The sequence below is a fragment of the Schistocerca nitens genome, chromosome 1, assembly GCF_023898315.1.
Source record: "Schistocerca nitens isolate TAMUIC-IGC-003100 chromosome 1, iqSchNite1.1, whole genome shotgun sequence".
Taxonomy (NCBI): domain Eukaryota; kingdom Metazoa; phylum Arthropoda; class Insecta; order Orthoptera; family Acrididae; genus Schistocerca; species Schistocerca nitens.
Genome location: NC_064614.1, coordinates 572,475,014 through 572,499,108, shown reverse-complemented (window position 1 = coordinate 572,499,108; position 24,095 = coordinate 572,475,014). Strand labels below are relative to the sequence as shown.

Below are 24,095 nucleotides of genomic sequence, written 5' to 3'. Positions count from 1 at the left end.
GAATCCATGAAAAATTGAAGACATATTCATGCATTTGTACAGATACCCAAGGAAATATATGAAAATGTAATTTTGAATGTGAGTTTTTGCTTAGCTGAGCCTGTTACTCATTTTTTCATGAATTAAAGTGAGGTATATTTTCTTGTTTCCATCTGCACAGATGAATAATAAAGAAACCTTATGTTGCACCTTCCTAAGGATCCCATAAAGTAAAAATTCTTCCCAGCAGCTATGACTTCAATACCCATACAGATTCTCCTCTATCAACAGTTGAATATTAAAATTAATTATTATGAGTTGTTAAATGAAGTAACCTTTGCTATGTCTTCATGAGCCCACATGAATAATGAACGGCTGTGAAAACACACTTGACCTCTTAGCAACAAATAATCCTGAGTTCATAAACTGCACAGGGTTGTTGTAGCAAGATTGAATATTGTAGCCCCAAAATCCTCCAAAAATTAATGAAAAATGTACCTATTCAAAAAAGAAGATAAAAATTCACTTGTCGCCCTCCTTAGTGACAATCTCCACCCCTTCCAAATTAATGATACAAGTGTAGACCAGATGTGGCTTGAATTCAGAGAAATAGTATTGGCAGCAATTGAGAGATTTATTCCAGATAAATTAACAAATGATGGAGCTGATCCTCCTTGGTACACAAAAGGTGTCATAACACTAGCAGAAAAAAAAAAAAGAAAAAGAAAATGCCAAATTTAAACAGATGCAAAATCCCCGAGATTGGTGATCTTTCAACTAATAAAGTCATGATAAGATTAAAACAGACTGCAAAACGATTTAAAAAAGATGTCTGAATGGTGTGAAAATTGACAGTTGACCCTAAATAACGAGAAGTGTGAGGTCATCTGCATGAGTGCTAAAAGGAATCAGTTAAACTTCAGTTACATGATAAATCGATTAAATATGTTGTTGTTGTGGTCTTCAGTCGAGAGACTAGTTTGATGCAGCTCTCCATGCTACTCCATCCTGTGCAAGCTTCTTCATCTCCCAGTACATACTGCAACTTACATCCTTCTGAATCTGTTTAGTGTATTCATCTCTTGGTCTCCCTCTACGATTTTTACCGTCCACGCTGCCCTCCAATACTAAATTTGTGATCCCTTGAAGCCTCGGAATATGCCCTACCAACTGATCCCTTCTTCTAGTCAAGCTGTGCCACAAATTTCTCTTCTCTCCAATTCTATTCAGTACCACCTCATTAGTTATGTGATCTACCTATCTAATCTTCAGCATTCTTCTGTAGCACCACATTTCGAAAGCTTCTATTCTCTTCTTGTCCAAACTATTTATCGTCCATGCTTCACTTCCATACATGGCTACACTCCATACAAATACTTTCAGAAAAGACTTCCTGACATTTAAATCTATACTTGATGTTAACAAATTTCTCTTCTTCAGGAACGCTTTCCTTGCCGTAACCAGTCTACATTTTGTATACTCTCTGCTTCAACCATCATCAGTTATTTTACTTTCCGAACTCCTCTACTACTTTAAGTGTCTCATTTCCTAATCTATAATGGCCGTTCAAAAAGAAACGAGCCAAAGGTATAATTACAGAAACCTGTACCTGTATGTTAGAAGTATTGACCCTTACTGTTGAGACTGTGGCACAAGGCGGTGAATGGCTGTCTCATAAAATTCCTGGGGTTTAACCAGTTCCGCACGTACAGTTGGACGTCGTTGTCCGAGGTGAATCATTTGCCCCTCAGAGCCTTTTTAAGGGGAACAATAATGGCCCAATCACAGGGGGAGGGGTCTGGACTGCATGGAAAGTGGTCGTCAGCCTCCCATTTGAATTTCTGCAGGATTGTCGCGACTGTGTTGGCCATGTGAGGCTTTGCATTGTCGTGGAGCAGAATGACCCCACAGGTGGGATTGCCTGGTCGTTTTGATTTGATCGCTTGGCGAAGTGTGGTCGAGGTTTGAGAGTAACGCTGGGCATTCATTGTTGTCCCGTGCTGCAGGAAGTGAATCAGAAAGGGGCCATCTTGGTCAAAGATGAACGTTAGCGCAACCTTTCCTGCACTCGTGAGGATGGCCTTTGTTTTCTGTGGTGGTGGTGATCCTGGATACTTTCACAGAAGACTTTGTTGTTTTGATTCTGGTTCGAAGTGAGGAGACCATGACTCATCTCCAGCCACCACTTGTGCCAGGAACGCATTCCCTTCCCGAGCATAGCACTGCAGATGAGCAAGGCAGTGGGCCATTCGACATGCTTCCTGATGTGGTTGAGGACTGTGGGGCACCCATTGGGCACACACTTTGTGATTGTGCAGTCGTTCCTTCATGATGGTGTGAACATTTCTGACGCTCAATACGTCCACGGCGACTTGGCTTTCACTGTCACTCTGCGGCCCTGGGTAATGAGTGCATCCACCAACTGGACGATTTCATCGGTAATGCAGTGTGGTGCTCCAGACCGTGCTAACGACACCCGTCCTTCCCTAAAGCGCTTGTGCCACACCTTGACGTTTGCAAAGAACATGCAGTGTTCGCCGTACACTTGTGACATTCGTCGATGAATGTCCGTTCCTCCTACTTCTTCCGCTGTCAGAAAACGAACAAAAACTCTTTGCTTTTATTTTGACACCTCCATGTCACTGTCTGCAATGCGACTGGCAGTTTTGGACGACTGATGCATGCTGCTACTAGCTCTGTATAGTCACATGACGTGCACGCATGTGACTCAAGCGACGGGCTTTGAAGTTCTACGCTTTGGTCGGAAACATATCTCGTTACACACGCCACGATATTACCCTCCTGTCACCGGTTTGCACATTCCAGACTCTGGCTCGTTTCTTTTTGAATGCCCCTTATAATTACCTCAGCATCACCTGACTTCATTCGACTACATTCCATTATCCTCGTTTTGTTTTATTGATGTTCATCTTGTATCCTCCTTTCAAGGCACTGTCCATTCCGCTCAATTGCTCTTCCAGGTCCTTTGCTGTCTCTGAAATTACAATATCATCAGCAGACTCCAACGTTTTTATTTCTTCTCTATGGATTTTAATTCCCACTTCAAAATTTTCTTTTGTTTGCTTTACTGCTTGTTCAATATACAGATTGAATAACATCGGGGATAGGATACAACCTTGTCTCACTCCCTTCCCAACCAGTGCTTCCCTTTCATGCCCCTCGACTCTTAAAATTGCCATCTGGTTTCTGTACAAATTGTAAATAGCCTTTTGCTCCTTGTATTTTACCCCTGCCACTTTCAGGATTTTGAAGAGCGTATTCCAGTCAACATTGTCAAAAGCTTTCTCTAAGTCTACAAATGCTGGAAACATAGGTTTGTCTTTCCTTAATCTATTTTCGAAGATAAGTCATAGGGTCAGTATTGCCTCACGTGTCCCAACATTTGTACGGAATCCTAACTGGTCTTCCCCGAGATCGGCTTCTACCTGTTTTTCCATTCATCTGTAAAGAATTCGTGTTAGTATGTTGCAGCTGTGGCTTGTTAAACTGATAGTTCAGTAATTTTCACATCTGTCAAAACCTGCTTTCTTTGGGATTGGAATTGTCATATTCTTCTTGCAGTCTGAGGGTATTTCGTCTGTCTCATACATCTTGCTCTCTAAATGGTAGAGTTTTCTAGGCCTGGCTCTCAGGCTGTCAGTAGTTCTAATGGAATGTTGTCTACTCCCAGGGCCTTGTTTCGACTTAAGTCTTTCAGTGCTCTGTCAAACTCTTCACGCAGTATCATATCTCCTATTTCGTCGTCATCTACATTCTCTTCCATTTCTATAATATTGTCCTCAAGAACATCACTCTTGTATAGACCCTCTGTACACTCCTTCCACCTTTCTGCTTTCCCTTCTTTGCTTTGAACTGTGATTCCATCTGAGCTCTTGATATTCTTGCAAGTGGTTCTCTTTTCTCCAAAGGTCCTGTAGGCAATATCTATCTTACCCCTAGTGATATGCACCTCTACATCCTTACATTTGTCCACTAGCCATCCCTGCTTAGCCATTTTGCACTTCCTGTCAATCTCATTATTGAGACATTTGTATTCCTTTTCGCATGCTTCATTTACTGCATTTTTAAATTTTCTCATTTCATGAATTAAACTCAATATCTCTTCTGTTACCCAAGGATTTCTATTACCCCTGTCTTTTTACCTACTTGATCCTCTGCTACCTTCACTATTTCATCTATCAAAGATACCCATTCTTCTTCTACTGTATTTCTTTCTTCCATTCTTGTCAGTCATTCCCTAATGCTCTCCCTGAAACTCTCTACAACCATTGGTTCCTTCAGTTTAACCAGGTCCCATCTTCTCAAATTCCCACCTTTTTGCAGTTTCTTCAGTTTTCATCTACAGTTCATAACCAATAAATTGTGGTGAGAGTCCACATCTGCCCCTGGAAATGTATTCCAATTTAAAACTGGTTCCTGAATCTCTGTCTTACCATTATATAATCTATCTGAGATCTTCCAGTATCTCCAGGCTTCTTCCATGTATACAACCTTCTTTTATGATTCTTGAATCAAGTGTTAGCTATGATTAAGTTATGCTCTGTGCAAAATTCTACCAAGCGGCTTCCTCTTTCATTCCTTAACCCCATCCCATATTCACCTACTACATTTCCTTCTCTTCCTTTTCCTACTGTCGACATCCAGTCACCCATGACTATTAAATTTTCGTCTCCCTTCACTATCTGAATAATTTCGTTTATCTCATAATACATTTCATCAATCTCTTTGTCATCTGCAGAGCTAGTTGGCATATAAACTTGTACTACTGTGGTAGGCGTGGGCTTCGTATCTATCTTGGCCACAATAATGTGTTCGCTATGCTGTTTGTTGTTGCTTACCTGCATTCCTGTTTTCCTGTTCATTATTAAACCTACTCCTGCATTACGCCTATTTGACTTTTTATTTATAAACCTGTATTCACCTAACCAGAAGACTTGTTCCTCCTGCCATCAAACTTCACTAATTCCCACTATATCTAACTTTAACCTATCCCTTTCCCTTTTTAAATTTTCTAACCTATCTGCCCGATTAAGGGATCTGACATTCCACACTCAGATCCATAGAACGCCAGTTTTCTTTCTCCTGATAATAATGTCCTCCTGAGTAGTCCCCGCTCGGAGATCCGAATGGGGGACTATTTTACCTCCAGAATATTTTGCCCAAGAGGACACAATCATCATTTAACCATACAGTAAAGCTGCATTCCCTCGGGAAAAATTACGGCTGTAGTTTCCCCTTGCTTTCAGCCATTCACAGTACCAGCACAACAAGACCGTTTTGGTTAGTGTTACAAGGCCAGATCAGTCAATCATCCAGACTGTTGCCCCTGCAACTACTGAAAAGACTGCTGCCTCTCTTCAGGAACCACACGTTTGTCTGTCCTCTCAACAGATAAATTAAGGCCATAAATTCAACTAAATACCTAGGAATTTACAATTACGAACAAATTAAATTGAAAGGAACACATAGAAAATGTTGTGGGGAAGGTTAACTAAAGACTGCGTTTTATTGGTAGGACATTTAGAAAATGTAACAGATCTACTAAGGAGACTGCCTACATTACACCGTCGTCGTCTAGTATACCATTGTGTGGTGTGGGATCGTTACCAGATAGGACTGACAGAGTACATCAAAAAAGTTCAAAGAAGGGAGGGCATCACATTTTGTATTATCAGAAAATATGTGAGAGAGTGTTGCAGGATTTGGGCTGGACATCATTAAAAGAAATGCGTTTTTCGTTGCGACGGAATCTTCTCACAAAATTCCAATCACCAACTTTCTCCTCCCAATTTCGAAAATATTTTGTTGACACAGACCTATATGGGGAGAAACGATCACCACGATAAAATAAGGGAAATCAGAGCTTTTACAGAAAGATAGAGGTGTTCGTTCTTTCCATGCGCTATGAGAGATTGGATTAATAGAGAACTGTGAAGGTGGTTCAATGAACCCTCTGCCAGGCACTTAAATGTGATTTGCAGAGTATGCATGTAGATGTAGATGTGGTTTGACTGCCAGAGACTGAATGCACCCCTTGCAATAAAACTCTCTCTCTCTCTCTCTCTCTATCTCTCTCTTTGTTTTTTTTTTTTAAATTAACATTAAACTAAACTTGATCCAGCTTCAGAGGATGACAGTCTCTCTTGAATACAACTGAAAAAGCCGTCTTGACGTTGTGTAGCTGGTGCTTAGTTTGACAAGGCCCACGATTATCAGAAGTGATGATGAGCCGGGAGGTACTGCAGATGATCAGTGGCACTGTACCATAAGGCTATGAGCTCATAGGACGTCAAGATCTGGGTCCAGCTGTGGGAGTGGCTGACATATGTCCAGCAGCTGGTGATCCTGATGAATTCATAAGACAGCACTCTCTGATGAGTAACATTGGCAGTGGATGTTGTGGTGTGAAGTGTAGACTTGAAATGGCTCACAGTCAGTCTGGAGCTTGGAGCTGACCTGAGTGTTGAGGGGGAGGGGGGGGGGGGACAAGATCCTGCTCCAGTAAGACAAATGAAGACACGTGAGGAAGCATTGAAATGCAAGTGAAGAAGCAGCCTTGTCATGCCTGTTGTGTCTGGGCACTGCCATCCTCAGGAAGAGGGCTGACCATGGCTGTGTCATCTAAGTGAAGTTCGGCATGGCATGGCAGCATTGGTCTCGGAAGGGGGTGGCCAGATAATGGACAAGGCCAAGAGCTTGCAGCGAGAAAATCTTGAGCAGGTGCTGGAGAGGGCAAATCTGAGCAGGCACTGTATTGATAATCAACAGAACTGTAAGTGTCATTGCCTGGGAAAGTTGGCCTTGTTGCATCTGTAATTAAAATCAGCATACCATGAAATTATTATTCTCGTTGCCACTTAAGTAACCTTTTCCAAACGGTTTTTTTGGTAGAAATTGAAACCACCTATTGCAATACATCTCTTTTTTTATTAACGTCGACTAATTTCAGTACAGCTTCAAAGGATGACACCCCATTTGAGTAAAACTAAGGAAGCCAATTGTAACAATGTGTAGTGGGTGCCTACTGTGGGAGGTCCTTGAATGTTGAGGTTAGTGATGGGCCAGGAGGTACCAGAGATGATCAATGGCACTATACCATGAGGCTGTGGGCTTGTGAACTGTCGAGATGCAGATCCAGGCATGGGAGCGGCTGGCGGAGCTCCAGCAGCTAATGATCCCAGCAAAGACATGAGATGGCACTGCCTGATGGGTATCACCAGTGGCAGATATTTATTGTGGTCTGAGGTGCAGACTCAGGTGGCTGATGGTCTGTCTGGAGCCCAGAGTGGAACGGGCTGTAAAGGGACTGAGCAGTGACTGCTTGCTCGTTGCAGGGGAATACAGACGCAGCGTCATGTAGACACATAACCCTGCAGACACAAACGGGTGCCCGCAAATGCAGTGCTGATTACCATGTCCTGCATGACACATATCAGCATGGTTTGCACCATCAGACTCTGTGGCAACTGCAGGAGGCTTGGCAGTAAAGAGCTCAGCAAATCTTCCTTTCACAAACAATGTCCCGAGGTAAAACAGGGACTGTGCCTAGCACATCTGTGAGTGTGGTGACTGAATGTGCAGATATCCATGCCTGCATGTATTGCATTAAGGGACCACTGATCAGAAATCTTATCATCAAGTTTGAGGATTGCAGAGCAAAAATGGAAAAGTTAGTGGTTCCTTTCTTAATTTTGTTGTCTAATCCAGTGCAGAATTTTAAGATATTTTGTAACTTAGGCATAGCAGTCTCTCAAGACTAGCAATTAATATCCTGTTATCAACAGGGCTTTTGGCATAGTTGATAATTGAAATACAAAATATCTTTTTGCTTATGATATTTGATCATGGTAATATGAACCTACCTGGAATTATTGAAGTACAACATTATTTTGTAATTAAGGAAACGTTTTATGCTATGGGGCAGTCATTCTTGATTCACAATTGGATATTGTGCTGAACACACAGAAAGGAGTGCCTTAGATGTAAGGATTCATGGGAGAATCAAGAGTATATAAATGGCATCTCATAAATTCTGAATGTAATCACGTTTATTGGGTCCTCAGTTTTAGAATAATATCCACTCAAAGGAAGTCCACAGCCAATGGGCCAGACTTGTGTCACTAATTGGATAAAAGTATGAAATCTTTGAAGGAGCGAGACAGTTTGATAGAAGTACCAACTACAGTTAGTAGCATAGTCACATGGAAAAGGTAGTGTGGCTGGCGATAGCCAGACATATCAGATCATCCTTCATGTGATCGAGTAAAAGGAGACGTTTTCAAAGTGCACAGGCAAAATGAGTGAAGTGAAGGAGATGGCCAGAACCATGTGCTCAGTTACTAAACAGAAGAGAGCATCTCTGTGCACAATTCTTTCGTTGGTGGTCATAGTGGGTGATCACAGCTCCAGATTCCCACACCTAAGTGAATGAAGTGTTCGCAGTAACTGGAAAAAATTGGTCATGCCAATTTTCAAGAAAGGTTGCTGAGCAGATGCACTCAGGAGACTGTAGGAATAAATGCAGATTTTGCAAATGACTGTATAAAACACAGCTTGTTCTGCTTGCCCATGAAATCCATGAGGCAGCAGGTACTGATACCAAGACTGATACCACGTTCCTTGACTTACAGAAGATAATTGATACGGTTCAGTACTGTCATCAATTAATGAACAAAATATGAACAGTCAGAATATCTGGCCATATTTGTAATTGAATTGAAGAATTCCTAGTAGACACAACAAAGCATGTTATGTCATTCTTACGAGAGAGAGAGAAATCTTAAAGCATAAAAGTAATTTCAGGTGTGCTACTAGGGAGTGTTACTGGACAATTACTTTTTACAGTACATATTAATGGCTTAGTGGATAACATCAGAAGTTTCATAAGGGTTTTTGAGGATGATGCTTTGTACAAAGAAGTAGAAACACTAGAAAATTTTAGTGAAATTAAGGAAGACCTGCAAAATATTGCCACTTGATGCAGGAATTTGTCGTTTACTCTCAGCATAAACAAATGTAATGTTTCACACATAAATATTCAGAAAGATTTAATAAGTGTGTGATTACACCATTGCAGGAGAATCACTTGGAGGGGTAACATACACATCAGTTTGGTATCTGTACCAGATAGGATTGATAGAGGAAATAAGAAGATCTAAAGGAGAGCAGTGTGTTTTGTCAGAGTTTCATTTAATAATTATGAAAGTGTAACACAGCTGCTCAGCTAACTCCAACGCGAGCCGCAAAGAGGCATTATGCATCATGGTGTGGTTTACTGTTAATATTCTGAGAGCATATGTTCTTTGGAGGGTCAATCAATATATTGCTTCCTAGTGCAAATATCCTGCAAAAAGACCAAGTAGGTAAAATTACAGACTTTCCAGTTTACATGGAGGTAACCAAGAACTGCTCTTCACATATACCATTTGTGACCCCTGGAACAGAAAAGAGGGGAAGTGACACTAATACACAAAGTACCATCCACGACACACCATAAGATGGCGAGCAGAGTGTAGATGTAGATAACAATTTTTACAGAAAAGTTTCTAAAATATAATTCCACTTCCTTGTCAGTATTCTTAAATACTAATGTCAGTAGTGTTTATTTCAAATAGTTCTGTTACCTTGCAGAATGGGTGTTTCAATAACCAATCATAACCCTTAATTTAAAAATACAACAAGAAGCAAAAAGAGTTTAGGTGTTTCCAGACTTTTTCAGTCCATGTTTCAGTATATTGAACTCCAGTTTGCTCTAGTACTGTGATGGTATCTGTTCTTTCAGGTCTCAAACGCACTTAAGTTGCTTTTAACATAAATTAATGCTGTATAGGAATGAAAATTTACAAAAGTTGGTATCTTCCACGTGATAAAAAAGGCATCGTCAGTGTTCTTTGGAATTCACTTTGCTTATTATTCTGATATATAATAAGAATGTCACCATATCAATACACCTTAGGAGATGTATGACTGAAAAAAGGCCAAATTGTGCCGCTTTCAAGTACTCATTAGTGACTGCATGTGTCAGTTTCCACTTCAGACAGCACACACAATGTATTTTATTGCAGGCATATCCTCCTCCCAGTTTAATTTGGAATCCGTGTGAAAGCCAACAATTTACTGATTGACTTTTTCATCTTTAGGGTCCCAGATATAGCACCCTGCACCACTTAAGCCTGCTGAGCCCTCATTCACAAGTAATTGATAGAAAAAATTTAATTATTTCACATGTTGCTCTAGAGCTTCAAAAATATGAGTACTACAAAAAATAGTGGTGTAGCACAATGCTTAAGGTACATTCCTAATACACAAGGGGTTGTGGGTTCAAATCTCCTTAGGTTTCATGAAATTTTTTATTTTTTAATCTGTATTGAAATGACTTTGCTCATTATTTTCATTGAATTAGTTAGTTTAAATGTAATTCTTTTCTTTCCAATTCTTTATCAAATCATTTTAATCATAGCTTTAACTTTCTGATTTGCTCTCATTTTTATTCCTTTAATTCATCTTTTATATGGAATCTTTGTTCAAGTGATCTTAATTATTATTATGTATTAACTGCAATTTAATTTTTTCCGTTGTATCATCTTATATTTTCACCCATGTTATTGCATTCATCATTTTTATTCCTCATTTTTGCTTGAATTTATTGTACTGATAATCTCTTCTTTCATTTAAATCTTAAATTGCCTTATTTTGTCCATTGTGGAACAAGAATTTATGTTTTAAGTGTTTACATGATGATTACAATCCCAAGAAGATGTACATCTTGTAATGAAAAATACATTTTTGACACCTTTGCACTGTCAATACAAATAGGTTATTTCACATTTTGCTTTTAAGCAGTAGATCAGCATGTTTGAATATTGTGAAAGAGAAATAACAATGATTAAATTCACATGCAAATGCATTCCAAATGGGAAAAAAAGTGAAAGGAAATGAAAATGAGGGCAAATCAAAAAGTTAAGACTATGATTAAAGTGACTTTACAAAGGATTAAAAAGAAAGGAGCTACAGTTAAACAGCCACCAGTCTGTACAGTAATTATGTTTTTGAAGTTCTAGAGCATCACATGAAAAAATGAATTTTGTTGTTGATTTATCACAAACAAAGGTCCACTAGGGTGAATGGTTACAATGTGTGATACATGAAACCATAACTTACATCACTATATAGATGGTTTCAAAAACCCTAGGGGCCTCTACTTGTAAAATTACAAAGTATCAGAAACTAGGTAGCTATTTTCAAATTCAGTTAAGACTGGTTAACAATTTCGATGACAGCAGAAGCAGTATTTTTATAGTGTTGCAGTCCAAACTATCCACTAGCAAAGAAATCATGCTTTTCAGAATTGTTGCTCAGCTGGTTTTATGTAAGAAGCTTGAAATCTTTGGAGAAAACAGTAACGATAAAAAGTGATTGGTAATTCTGGGGCATATGCTTATCTCACTTTTGAAGATTGATAAAATTTCATCAGAGCTCAGTGGATCAGGGAAAACTCCAGATTTTAATCTTTCATTTATTGAAAATAAGTGTTTGATAGGTAAGATGTCATCATCAATCATCATCATCATCATCATCATCTTCGTTTCCCCTCTATCCAACATCTGGTCGGGTTGGTGTATCAATGGTACTTTGCCACTTTACTCAGTCTATCCACCATTCTTCTTCCACAATTTGGTTCTGTAGCAGGTTTCTCCTCCTTAAATTCATCTTTATTGTATCAATCCATCTTGTTCTCGGTCTTCCTCTTGGCCTCTTGCCCTCAATCTTGAACTCCATGATTCTTCTTAGTATTCTTCCCTCTCCCACCCTCCTCCTATGCCCAAACCATTTTAATCTAGTCTTTTAATTTTCTCTGTCAACTTCTCCACTCCAATTTACTTCCTAACATCTTCATTTTTCACTCTGTCTCTCCTCATCTTCCTAGCATACTTCTCAGAAACTTAATTTAACTGGATTGTATCCTACTCTCCTTTCTTCTAGTCATAGTCCAAGTCTCTGAGCCATAAATTAGTGTGGGTGTGAAGTAAGTCTTGCATAGCACCAGCTTGCACCTCATTGGAACTTCCCTTCCCTGCACCAAGCCCCTCACACACTGGTAAAATGTACTACTCTGTTGTATTCTTTTGCTAAGTTCTGTCTCCAAACGAGCATTCCCCAGTAATACACTTCCCAAATATTTAAAGTTGTCCACTATTTCAATATCCTGTCCCTTAATATGAATTTGTCGCTTGCCCTCTTTATCCCCATTGGTTACCACTATGGTCTTGCTTTTCTCCACACTAAATTTCGTTCCACATTTCTCGACCTTATCATTTAGGATGTCTACTTGTTCTTGTATCTCCTTACTGCTTGTTCCCCACACCACAATATCATCAGCAAATAGTAACAGCTTCATCTCACTTCCTCTATGGGCTTCTTTCATCTCTTTGACTATTTCATCCATCACCATTATAAATAGTAGTGGCGGTATCACACTTTCTTGTCTTAGTCCCGTAACATTCTTAAACCATCAAGTTCTTCCAACTGGTGTCTCACACAACTAGAGTTTTTTTTCATACATTGCCTGGATGACTTCAAGTGTTTGCTTTCCAACTCTCCTTCTCTTCAAGGCTGCCCATAGCTTTCCCTTGGGAACACTGTCATATGCTTTCACTAGGTTGAGAAATGTCATCACCCTTCCCATACTCCCAATTTATTTCCATCAACTGTCTCATACTAAAGATTGGGTTCACTGTTTATCTACCATGATGAAAGCCATACTGCTCCTCTTCTAACTGCCCTTCCACTTTTTCTCTCACTCTTCTTTCCAGTATCCTCGCCATTATTTTTGCTACTTGGGATATGAGTGTGATGCCTTGATAGTTGTCACATACTTTACTGTCACCCTTCTTGAAAACTGGGATTATTATTCCCTTTCCCCATTCTTCAGGTACACATTTTTGGGTCCAAATGCATCTTATTAGTCTACATAGCCACTGTAGCCCAACTGATCCAGCTGCCTTTATCATCTCCACAGTAATTTCATCTATCTCAGGCGCCTTTCCTGTTATCATTTTTCTCAGAGCTAGTTCCACTTCTAACATCGTTATATCCTCCTCCTCTTAGAGACCCCTGCCCCCCTGCTATACTTCTATTCCCTTTCCATTGCCAATCTTCACATTCAGTAATTTATCAAAGTACTCTTTCCATCTTTTCCTTATCTCCTTTGGTAGCATTAATAGCTCTCTGCTTTCCCCTTTCACTAGCTTTGTGTATGTTTTTTCCTTCCTCATACTCTTTGTAATTCCATATATCCCCCTCTTACCATTAGTAACATCTTTTCCCAACTCTCGAGTGAATTTCTCCCAGCTTTTCCTCTTTTCTTCTACTACCATTTTCTTAGACGTATTTTTACTATCCTGGTATTTCCTTTTACTTTCAGCTGGTCAGTCTCTGTTCCATTCATGCCAGGCTTTCTTCTTTTCTTTTACTGCCTCCTTCACCCTCTCATTCCACCATGGTGTCTTCTTTTCCTTTACCCTTCCAGACACTCTGCCACAGGTCTTCTCAGCAGAGCTTACAAATGCTTTGAACTTACCCCATTCCTCTTCCACTTGCCATACTCAGAGTTAGGGATTTTACTCTTAAGTAACTCCTTAAACTCTTCTTGTACCATGCCATCCTTTAGTTTCTACACTTTTATTTTCCTTTCCCTTTCTTCCTTTATGTCTTTCAATTCATCGGATTTCATCTTCGCCACCACCAATCGATGGTCTCCATCAAAAGCCTCTTCTGGCAGTGCAGTTATGTCCGTCAACTGTCTCCAATTTTTCTTTTCCACCAGAAGGTAATCGATGACAGTCTTCGTTCGCCTATCACCCCCTCCATATCTCGTTATCTTGGTAAGATGTATTTTTTTTAATTATGTGATTTGATAAACAATAACAGTCCATATTCGTGGAACTTTGACACAATATTTATAATAACCATGGGAGTGACATCTTTCTGGTGGAAAGCACCCCTCCTAAGTGGCCTTTGTGCCAAGCATGTGTAATGTGCATGTGTCATTTTGCTCGGTTCTGTTTTTCTTGTTTGATAATAGCACATACTGCCTTGAATTTGTGGGAGCAACTTTTATCTAGTATTCACAAGCATGTTTTTTGGCCAAGACCAGTTTTCTTATGTAATGTCTGTAGGTAGTGTCATTTCATTGGACAAAAATTTTCCTACCTTTTGTACAGTCTTAGTATCTCCTTCCTAATGTGGCCCAGCTCATGTGCATACAGTTTTTACCTTTGCTTTTTTATTTATCTTTAGGGTTACTTTTTGCTGATTTTGAACAGGAAGTCCCTAAATAAGTGAGCCTTTTAAAGAAAATTTTTGAAAACTGTTCAAACAGTCTCTTTCCCACTCTGTGTTTTGTACACAAAGTCTCATCTGATGTCACATGACTTATCAGTAAGTAAATTAATACATTCATCTTTCTGGCTTCTTATCTAAGTAACATTTGGCCTGCTGGTGATTCATTGATTGATGTGTCTAGATTTGACCAGTGTTAAAAGCAGTGGTTCACAATGTGCAAGAAGTCCAGCAGCAGCTGACATACATACCGTTTGAAAAATCAGCTGTAATATTAACCAAGCAAGTGTCATTCAATGTGATCTGCAGTTCACATAATGTAGGTTCAATTATCTTAACATGTTAAAAATGTTCTTTTAACTGGCTTATCAATGTTGCCATCTATGTTTTAAAATTGCCACAGGTAATGACTTTTGTTTTAGATTTCAGTATTTTTCTCATAAGTAACCCTTTTTGACAAATGCATTTACATCCATCCCTCGAGATATATTTAAGCTAATGCTAATAACCAGCATCCCAGTCATAATTTGTATCACATGCATCTTCTATGAGAAACTTTGTGCCATGAATGAAACAAATTATTTTGTATCTAGGCTGGAGACATGGTTTGCACACTATGTAAGGAAAATATTACAAATCAATTGTATGAGCTGTTGTTAGTGACATATATTCAAGATTCACATATTGTCTCCATATTCCTTGTTCAACAAGTTTTATTGTCAGTAACCCTCAAAAAAATAAAAATTAAAGAAATAAGTGCTCAGCACCTGTAATAACTTATTTCTTGTGTTGAATAAGAACTACATATAAAATTTTGGAATAAATTGATTGCTGATATTGTTCAATCTGATAGCTAAAAATGTGTAGGTATCACCATGGACCGAGGCCAACAGTTGCCTGGGAGGTAGCCGGATGTGCTTTACTTGGCATGGGATCGTGGCTTAGCATTATCTTCACTGTAAGATATTCACTGAAGATGTTGCTCATGTACAAGGGATGGATGTTTGAACAGCGTGGCCGTGGTAGCAGAATTTCGTATTCAACAAAACTGTGGATGGTGGCAGTTAAGGTTTTGTCCTCTGGTGGACGACCTATGCTATACAGCTTCCAGGGCTCACTGCCTCGTCTACCCTTACCCACCGTACATGACACAATGTGCAGGGTGAGTAAACAGTTGCTCATATTTGCTTTGAATGTGTAAAGACAGAAACATATAAAAATTCACTAGCCTTTTTAGAATCTCAGAATCCATCTGAAGACAGGACTGGAAAGTATATGCATGTTGTCAGCTTCTGATGCTTATTCTCATTTGTGCTGGTCAGCTCCTGACAAAAATAGAAAAACAATTATTTGAAATAAATGCTTTTATTATAATTTCTTCATAGCTCAGAACTGCAGTATATTTCTCATTAACAGTACAACATGTTGTAGCATACATTTTGCACCATTAGACCCAATGTGATTTTCTGGTAAAACTCACTAAGCATTGTTCGTAATGTATTACTCCATATTATTTTAATTTTTATAGTGCTTCTGAATGTTACATGTTTCCTTCAAAATTTCAGTACCTACGCAGCATTCGGCCACTGTGTGATGATGAACGTTACTCTAGAATGGAAAAGCTTGTTGCTGAATTTGAGAAAGGCATTGCAAAAAAGTTACAGAGATACCTGGTGCTTAAATCATGGTAAGACATTGTTTACATTCAGTACATACTATTAAATGAATGTCATTGAAAAATGAGATTAACTATAGTCAAGTTATGAAGTTAACTGCTTCACATTAGTTCTTACCAATAACAAGCTTCCCTCTCCCTTTCAACCCACCCGATTTGTTCAAGAACCAAGCTTCCATTTATACCTCCCGAACTACGTGGCATAAAGTGATATTATTTTGAAGATACATTCAGTGTAGATACTGCTGGCAAAAAGTATTGCAGAAAAAGTGAGTAGGAAAGAAGTAATACTTTAAAATGTCAAGCCTGCTGCTGCATTTTTAGTGGATGAACAGTGAAAATGTAGTAGGTAATGAATGTCTTTTCTTTCATCGTTTTGTGTGTGTGTGTGTGTGTGTGTGGGGGGGGGGAGAATCAGCAAGAAAAAGTTTCATGAAGGTTTGAAATTAAGTCTAGGTAACTTGCATGTCTTGAGTTACACTGCCTTGTTATTTGAGTTCTTGTGTTAAACCTTTAACATAAGGTTATTGCTGTTAATGAGTATATTACAACAGCATTTTAAATTTTTAAATTTGGTCATAACTGTGTGAAATACAGGGTGTAAATAAAGTCCGGGAACACTTTCAATTCTTTATTGCACAAGAACTAAACATTGTACAGATGTCATACATATTGCATTTTGAAGAGAAACTCTGAAAGCTTTTTTTACAAACATTTGATATGCGAACCATGAGTGACCCAGCAGACGTCAATACGGTAATCGAATTCTTGCCATACCCATCCCAGCATGGCATCGTCAACTGTGGCAGTCACCTCCCATATTCTCTCCCGGAGCTTCGCTACATCACATGGTAGAGGCGGTACATACACCAGATTTTTAATGTGTCCCCACGGAAAAAACACACACGGAGTGAGTTCTGGTGATTGGGGAGGCCATTTCATGAAGCAGCTGTCCCCTTCTGTAGCACGGCCGATCCAATGATGTGGCAGCTCCATGTTCAGATACCTATGAACTTCACGATGAAAATGGGGTGGAGCCCCATCCTGCCAAAAGATGAACGGAGAGTCCAATTGCGTTTGAGGCATCAGCCATTGCTGCAACATGTCCAAATAGGAATATTCAGTTCAGTGCTCTTGGCAAAGAAGAGTGGCCTGTACAGTTTTTGACATGACAAGGCTCAAAAAACATTTACCTTTGGGGAATCATGCTCAAATTCAATGCATTCTTGTGGATGCTTTGTACCCCAGATTCAACAATTATGCCTGTTCACTTTCCCATTATTGTGAAACGTGGCTTTGTCGCTAAAAATTAAGCAATCAACAATTCTATCCTCATCCTCATTCAATTGTTGCAACTGCCAACAAAACTCAAAATGCTTGTCTTTGTCATCATCATTGAGCTTCTGCACTAACTCCAATTTGAATTGTTTCACAGGCAGCTTCTGTCGCAGGACTTTTCACACAGTCATTGGAGCCATTTCGATTTCACGGGATGTACGACGCCCCGATTTCTTTGGACTCCTTATGAATGTCTCTCGTACACGCTCCACATTCACTTCACTCTCACTAGGACGTCTGCCTCTCATTGCCGGGCACAAGCAACCCATTGTAACAAATTTGTTGTGCCAGTGGTAAATGGCCTTCCTTGTTGGTGGCTTCTTACTGTACTTGGTTCTAAACATCCATTGAACAACTGTAGAAACCTTGTTTTTGTCGAACTATCCCATCAAAGGCAGGACTACCCGTGAAACCAGTCATGTGATTTACAAGCTAAGTTGCAACCACTGTGTTGCATTCTATGTAGGCATGACAACCAACAAGCTGTCTGTTCGCATCAATGGTCACCGACAAACTGTAGTCAAAAAACAAGTGGACCCCCCTGTTGCTGAACACGCTGCCAAACATGATATCCCTCATCTCAATGACTGCTTCACAGCCTTTGCCATATGTATCCTTCCCACGAACACCTGCTTTTCAGAATTGTGCAGGTGGGAACTTTCCCTGCAGTATATCCTACATTCCCGTAACCCTCCTGGCCTCAGCCTTCGTTAGTCACTGTACTCACCCATCCAACCAACTCCCTGTACTCATTACAGCAACACACAGCAGTCATTTCACCACCACACCCAGTCTTTTAATTTCTTTGTATTTCTCTCCTTTCCACTACTTATCCCCCTCCCCACCTTCTCTGCTGCCCTCCATCTAAACTGCAGCACTTCACTTTCTGCCACACCCACTGTACCATCCCTCTCCCTCCCCACTCCAGCCTTCTTCTTACCCCCACCCAGTCGCCACTCTCATCATGCACTGGTGCTGCTGCTCACATTGTGGTTTCAATTGTCTGAGACTGCAGACTTGTGTGCATGTTGCATTTGTGTGTGTGTGTGTGTGTGTGTGTGTATGTGTGTGTGTGTGTGTGTGTGTGTTGCTGGCAAAGGTCTTAATGGCTGAAAGCTATAATTGTGTGAATCTTTTTGTTGTGCCTATCGCGACTCAGCATCTCCGCTATATGCTGAATAGCAACTTTCCTTCTCTAATATTGTTATATTCCATCCTGGGTTTTCCACTGTCTGAAACATTTTTATACATTTTTTCTTGCATTAACAGTGTCAGATTTGCACCTGATGTAGAAAACTGCAACTAAGTCTTTTTCTGGCATTTATGCCTACCTGCTGTGTATGTAGTGGCAATGCAGCTAGTCCTCCGTTATACTTGTGTACTCACTCTTCTTTCTATGCTGGTCAAGTCCATTTGTACCTGACAAGTCTCAATTCTCCAAGCTTATGGAGATGACAGGTTCGGAGATGATGTCACAGGACCCACTGGCAAGGTTAAATTGAATATACAGAACTAATTTCTGATCTCTTTTATGCAGGTAACTAATTCACCGGGAACGTCTGAACACTAATATTAAAATAATAGATGAAAATAATTGAGACATTGATTTTTTACATAATTCTTCTTTATAAATGAATTACAACGCATTTAACCACGGATTTCATAAAAAGTTTTTTTCATGACAGACAAGGAATTTAAGGCACTTGTAAGACAGTATGCCATGGTTGTAGTTATTATTATTATTATTATTATTATTATTTATTATTATTATTATTTCTGTTTATGTAATTAAAGTCACTAAATTGTCTTATGCTATAAAAAATTCTGTGTTATTTTGTCGAGGTTGATAACATTACCTAAATAAAAAAAAGCTTCAAATGACCCAAAAATGAGGTTAGTTTTTGTTGGACAGATCATATTCAGTGACAATATGTATTTCAGCAAAAAAAAGTTTTAAAAAAGATGGACTATTCTGGGAGAACAATGTACGTAACCAGACAAAGCAAGACATTGTTTTTATAGAGCTGTAGATGAATGAGGTAAATAGCTTAATTGCTGAATGTCAGGTTACTAACTAAAAGCTTCATGATCCCTAGTTGGGTTTTGAATTTTTATGGCTTTTCACACCTCTACCAGTAACATTGCTTTATGTTCATAAGAAAATGTTAAGTTGCACCATACTTTTGATTCAGCATTAAACTGTAGGCCTCTCTCATAACTGGCTGAGTGAACTGGCTTACAGATCAGAGGAAGACGAGAACATACAAAATCTATTTTCACAGTTTGTCTATTAATGTGGTGCTGTCAGCTTACTGATATGATCAGTGAGTATTGCAGTTAATTTTTAACCAGAGTTTTTTTTGTATTTATATGCATAATTGACATAATGTGAAAGCCTTTGTTTTTGAACTCTGAAAGCATTGACATGTACCAAGACTTGCTACTTTCACTGTGGTCAGTGACAATTTCATTTGCCATTTTTCTTCTCAGTTTAGCATCACTGGCCAGATTATTTATTTTGTTCATCAACAACAAAATTGAATCATTGGAAGTATAATACCTCTTTGAACGTTCATCTAGAAGTGACTTGGCATTATGAAATCTCATTCTTCTTGTCCATAGGAAATATGTTTTAAAAGATTCTGCCTTACGACTGAAGAGAAACAATAAATTGTATTTCATTCCAAAAAGAATGTTTTTAAAACATGTTTCCTCATGGATACTTGTTAGTAAAATGATTAAGATTTTTTCCTAAGTACGCCCCATATCAGTTGATGTAGCAAAATGAAAATGAGCAAGTTGGAGGCATTGTGTGTGGAAAATACCCTTAAGTTGAAGCTGGGTGCAGCTGTTTGTGACTTAATCACATTAATTTATTATTTCTTCGATTTTTGTCATAGATTTGAACTTGCACATAAATCATTCCAATTTTGCAAAAACTCAAGAAAAAATATTCATTTTCCACTGATTTAAATTCATCATTTATTTAATCTACAGATTTGGAACTGTGCTACAGTTATTTGAGATCTTTTAACTGTCACTATACGGCCATTCACTGATCATTGTAGTTCTTGTGTTCTTCTTTTTATCCTTTTATAGTGTCTGATGAGTAAAATTTCCACAAAACATTTTCTCTTTTTGTGATTACTACATAGACAGAACTGATTCAGTTTGAGATGATACAGTATTTGGACATTAGATTCCTGTTAAGATGAGCAAAGTCAGATGTTCCCTGTTCAGTCACTTTGACACAAGATTTTTCACCAGTTTTTTGAGTCATCTAAATAGCATAACACTTCTTTGCATTTTTATTATAATTGTTACAGAGCTCTCATTTATTTTATCATCTTACAGGATAATAAATTAACTTTCAAACTAAAGAAAGCATAACAGGTGACAATAATATGAATTGTAATGGATATCAGAAAATTATGATTATTTGGAAAACCAAGTCCACTTAATAGTTTATATATAAAGACTAAATTTTCCTAAGTTTGTGAAAACAGATGTGTCAAAAATATGAATAATTTTAGTGAATGAAAATAGAATTTATAACATACATTTAACTGTTTTATTCTGTTTATGTTTCAGGTGGTCTACAAATTATGTGTCTGACTGGTGGGAAGAATATGTTTACCTTAGGGGAAGATCACCGTTAATGGTGAACTCAAACTTTTATGGTATTGATGCCATTCTCATGTACCCAACACACGTGCAGGCTGCACGAGCAGCCACATTAATTCATGGCTGCCTACAGTTCAGAAGACTTATAGAGAGACAGGAGCTGGAGCCAGTAAGTATTTTTTCCCATTTGTATTTTTTCATTTTTGATCCTTGCCTCGTATGATTTTAGTCAAAAAATGTAATTGATACAAGGAAACATGATTTATTATGAAACAGTGAATGAAACAGTGAAGATAGATAGTGTATCAGGTTTTGGTTGCAAAATTTACCAAATGTTTTGATAAACTTTACACGTATTCAGTAAAAAAACTGATTGCCAACACAAGTGCAGATACTTCTCAAAAGTGCTGCTGTGTATATTTTCTGTCTTGATGCTTCAACAGAAGCTAGTGACAGATGTTTGCTGGTATATTCAGTATAGCTGAAATTTATGTTATGTTAGTGTCATGTTTTCTGTTTTCTCTTGAAATGGAAGTTTGTCTTTTTGTTACTCTGTGAGTGACTGTGAAGTGTGTAGTAGAGCTGTTATTTGTTGTTGCATATATTATTTCTTTCTATTCCATTCTTGCGTAGAGTGTGGGAAGAATGACTGCCGGTATGTCTCCCCTATTTTAATGTTACTTTTATCTTCATAAGCTGTATGGGTTTAATATGTAAGGGGAAGCACACCTGATATTAAATTATTGTTTCTTACAAGGGGAGTTTGTCAGCTCTAGCAATGAATAAAAATGATTTTAAAATATGGAGATGTGTCTATTGCACCACATATCACGGTTATTTATCTTTCAAATTTTGCATTTCTGTTTGAGGTTTGAAGGTTAATGAGTCAAAAAGATTGCAGAAGCACAAGTTGCTGAAAATAAAAATGATACCATGGAATAGACAATTATGACCTTCCGACTCAAAAGAGTCATAAATTAAGTACTATTGAGCAAAAAAACTAAACATCTACTTGAAACAGTGGGTGTCAACATGTGCATTATTTAGAGTGGTGTTTTTCCCAAAACTGAAGTTACTGTGTTGTATGTTATTCCTTAACGCACCATCGTTCTTTTGTAAGTCATAGTTCAAGTGCAAATGTGGAGTTTCAATGAAATGATTAAAACACAACAGAATTGAACAGCTTGTGGCAAAGATGAGGATAATATGATCACTGTAGTTTTTGATGGTAGACGAATGCAGTGTGGACACAGAAAATGATGCAGCATGTCTGCATGTTGTCCTTGTCGTGTGTGCATACTGTTCCATTTTTTTTTTTTCCTCTCCCATTTTAAGTTGAACCCTTGGGGGGGGGGGGGGGGAGACGACAGCCAAGGGAAAGAATTAATTTTGATATATGCCTTTTGAAATTATAGATGTTTCTATTATGAAAATTGAAGAGACAGAATACAGAAAATACTACTATAAGAATATTAGATGACCACTCATCTTAAATATATAATCATAACCAGTGGCAATACTTGTGCATGCGGGATCCATGCTCTGAACTTTTGACAAACAATGTAAGCCTGAGAGCTGAAGGTTTTCCAGCTCTCCTCTGTATGCCTCATAATTTCTCACATCTTGATTTTAAAATCGAGTGGTCATTTGGCACTAAACGTATTGTATGTCTCTTAAAACTGAAATACTGCTTTTCTTTATTTGTTTACAGTTGCTAAGCTGTTAATTTCTAGATTCATTGAGACCTGTTGTCTTGGCTTCGGTTTCCATTTTTACAATATGTCTTGAGTAATTGTTATATTCTTTCTTCCTATACAGATTCTTATACAGGGCTTAGTCCCACTTTGTTCATGGCAATATGAAAGAATGTTTAATACAACCAGAGTTCCTGGAGATGAAACAGATCGCCTTGTGCATTATAATGATTCAAACCACATTGTTGTGTATCATCGTGGTCGCTACTTCAAGGTGCCAATTTACTATCAACGCCGTATTTTGAGACCATGTGAAATAGAAATGTAAGCATATCTGTACATATTTTAAATAGTGTATTAAGCGCTCTCTCTCTCTCTCTCTCTCTCTCTCTCTCTCTCTCTCTCTCTCTCTGACTTGTGCATAACTAACAGGCACCTTTTCCAAGTTATGCTGCCTGCCCCATCATTAGTTTTCTTTCTCGTCTCCAACTAAATAGAGATGAAAGTCAGACAGTCTGTCATGGAATATTTAACATTGGCAAAGCAAGTAAAAGGAAATATTTCAACTAATAATAATGTAAGAAATCAAAAAGTATTCATTTGGTAGTTGTAATGGCATATTATGCAGTGAGATTTATAATATTTTAGAAAATTTTATTACACAGAAATATAGATGTAAAAGGAAGAGAGAGAAGTGCACCAGAAGGAAACTGTTGTCTTTTTGGAGAAAAGGAGAGTATTTGTCACTCTCGTGTACTATTATTTTATGGTAACTGTGGATTGTGCAATATAAGATGAAACGATTACTGTATTTTTCGGACTGCAAGACATACATTTTTCTTTGAAAAATTTGCTCCAAAATTCAGGTGTGTCTTATACTAGAAATTAATATAAAAAGTCCATTATTTGATTTAAAATTCCCACCAGTCTTAAAAATAGCCATATATTTGATGCTGCAGGAAACATTCCTCTATCTGGCAAAATTGTATTAAACTGGCAACACCAGTGCACTGATGAGACGAACATGAGTTGTTGTAGGGATTGACAAGTTTGCTAACACTGCCTACTTCCTGACCTGCCATCACAAACCCAGAACACTATCTAGCCTATCATGCATCAGTGCAGTCTACAGTGCCAGGGAATTTGAACTGAAAGTGATTTGTATTATCAATAATAGTGCAATATTTTCATTAGTCACTAGTTTTGTAATGGAAAAAGTAAGAGGTCTTCATATGATGAAGGCTATAAATTAAAATTAATAGTGTAGACAGAACAACAAGCAAACAGAGCAGCTGAGCTGCATTTGGCCCCTAACAACAGAAAAAACCATTTGTGAATTGCAGGCCAGTAAAGAAAAACTGAAAAAAAAATGAGGAAGGCGAAATGTGCAAACAGAGGAAAATGGCAAAAATAGAAAATTATGT

At 38.3% G+C, this 24,095-nt stretch overlaps 1 protein-coding gene across 6 annotated transcripts in view; it reads left to right on the top strand.

The window, feature by feature from the left end:
- LOC126255010 (carnitine O-palmitoyltransferase 1, liver isoform) overlaps window positions 1–24,095 on the top strand; it is a 270,808-nt gene that overhangs the window by 177,322 nt on the left and 69,391 nt on the right. For all 6 annotated transcript variants that reach the window (XM_049955362.1, XM_049955361.1, XM_049955360.1 and 3 more), the window contains 4 exons: window positions 15,208–15,502; window positions 15,906–16,027; window positions 20,945–21,146; window positions 22,796–22,995. In XM_049955362.1, the coding sequence (XP_049811319.1) occupies window positions 15,208–15,502; window positions 15,906–16,027; window positions 20,945–21,146; window positions 22,796–22,995 (819 nt within the window). The remainder of the gene's footprint in view (window positions 1–15,207; window positions 15,503–15,905; window positions 16,028–20,944; window positions 21,147–22,795; window positions 22,996–24,095) is intronic.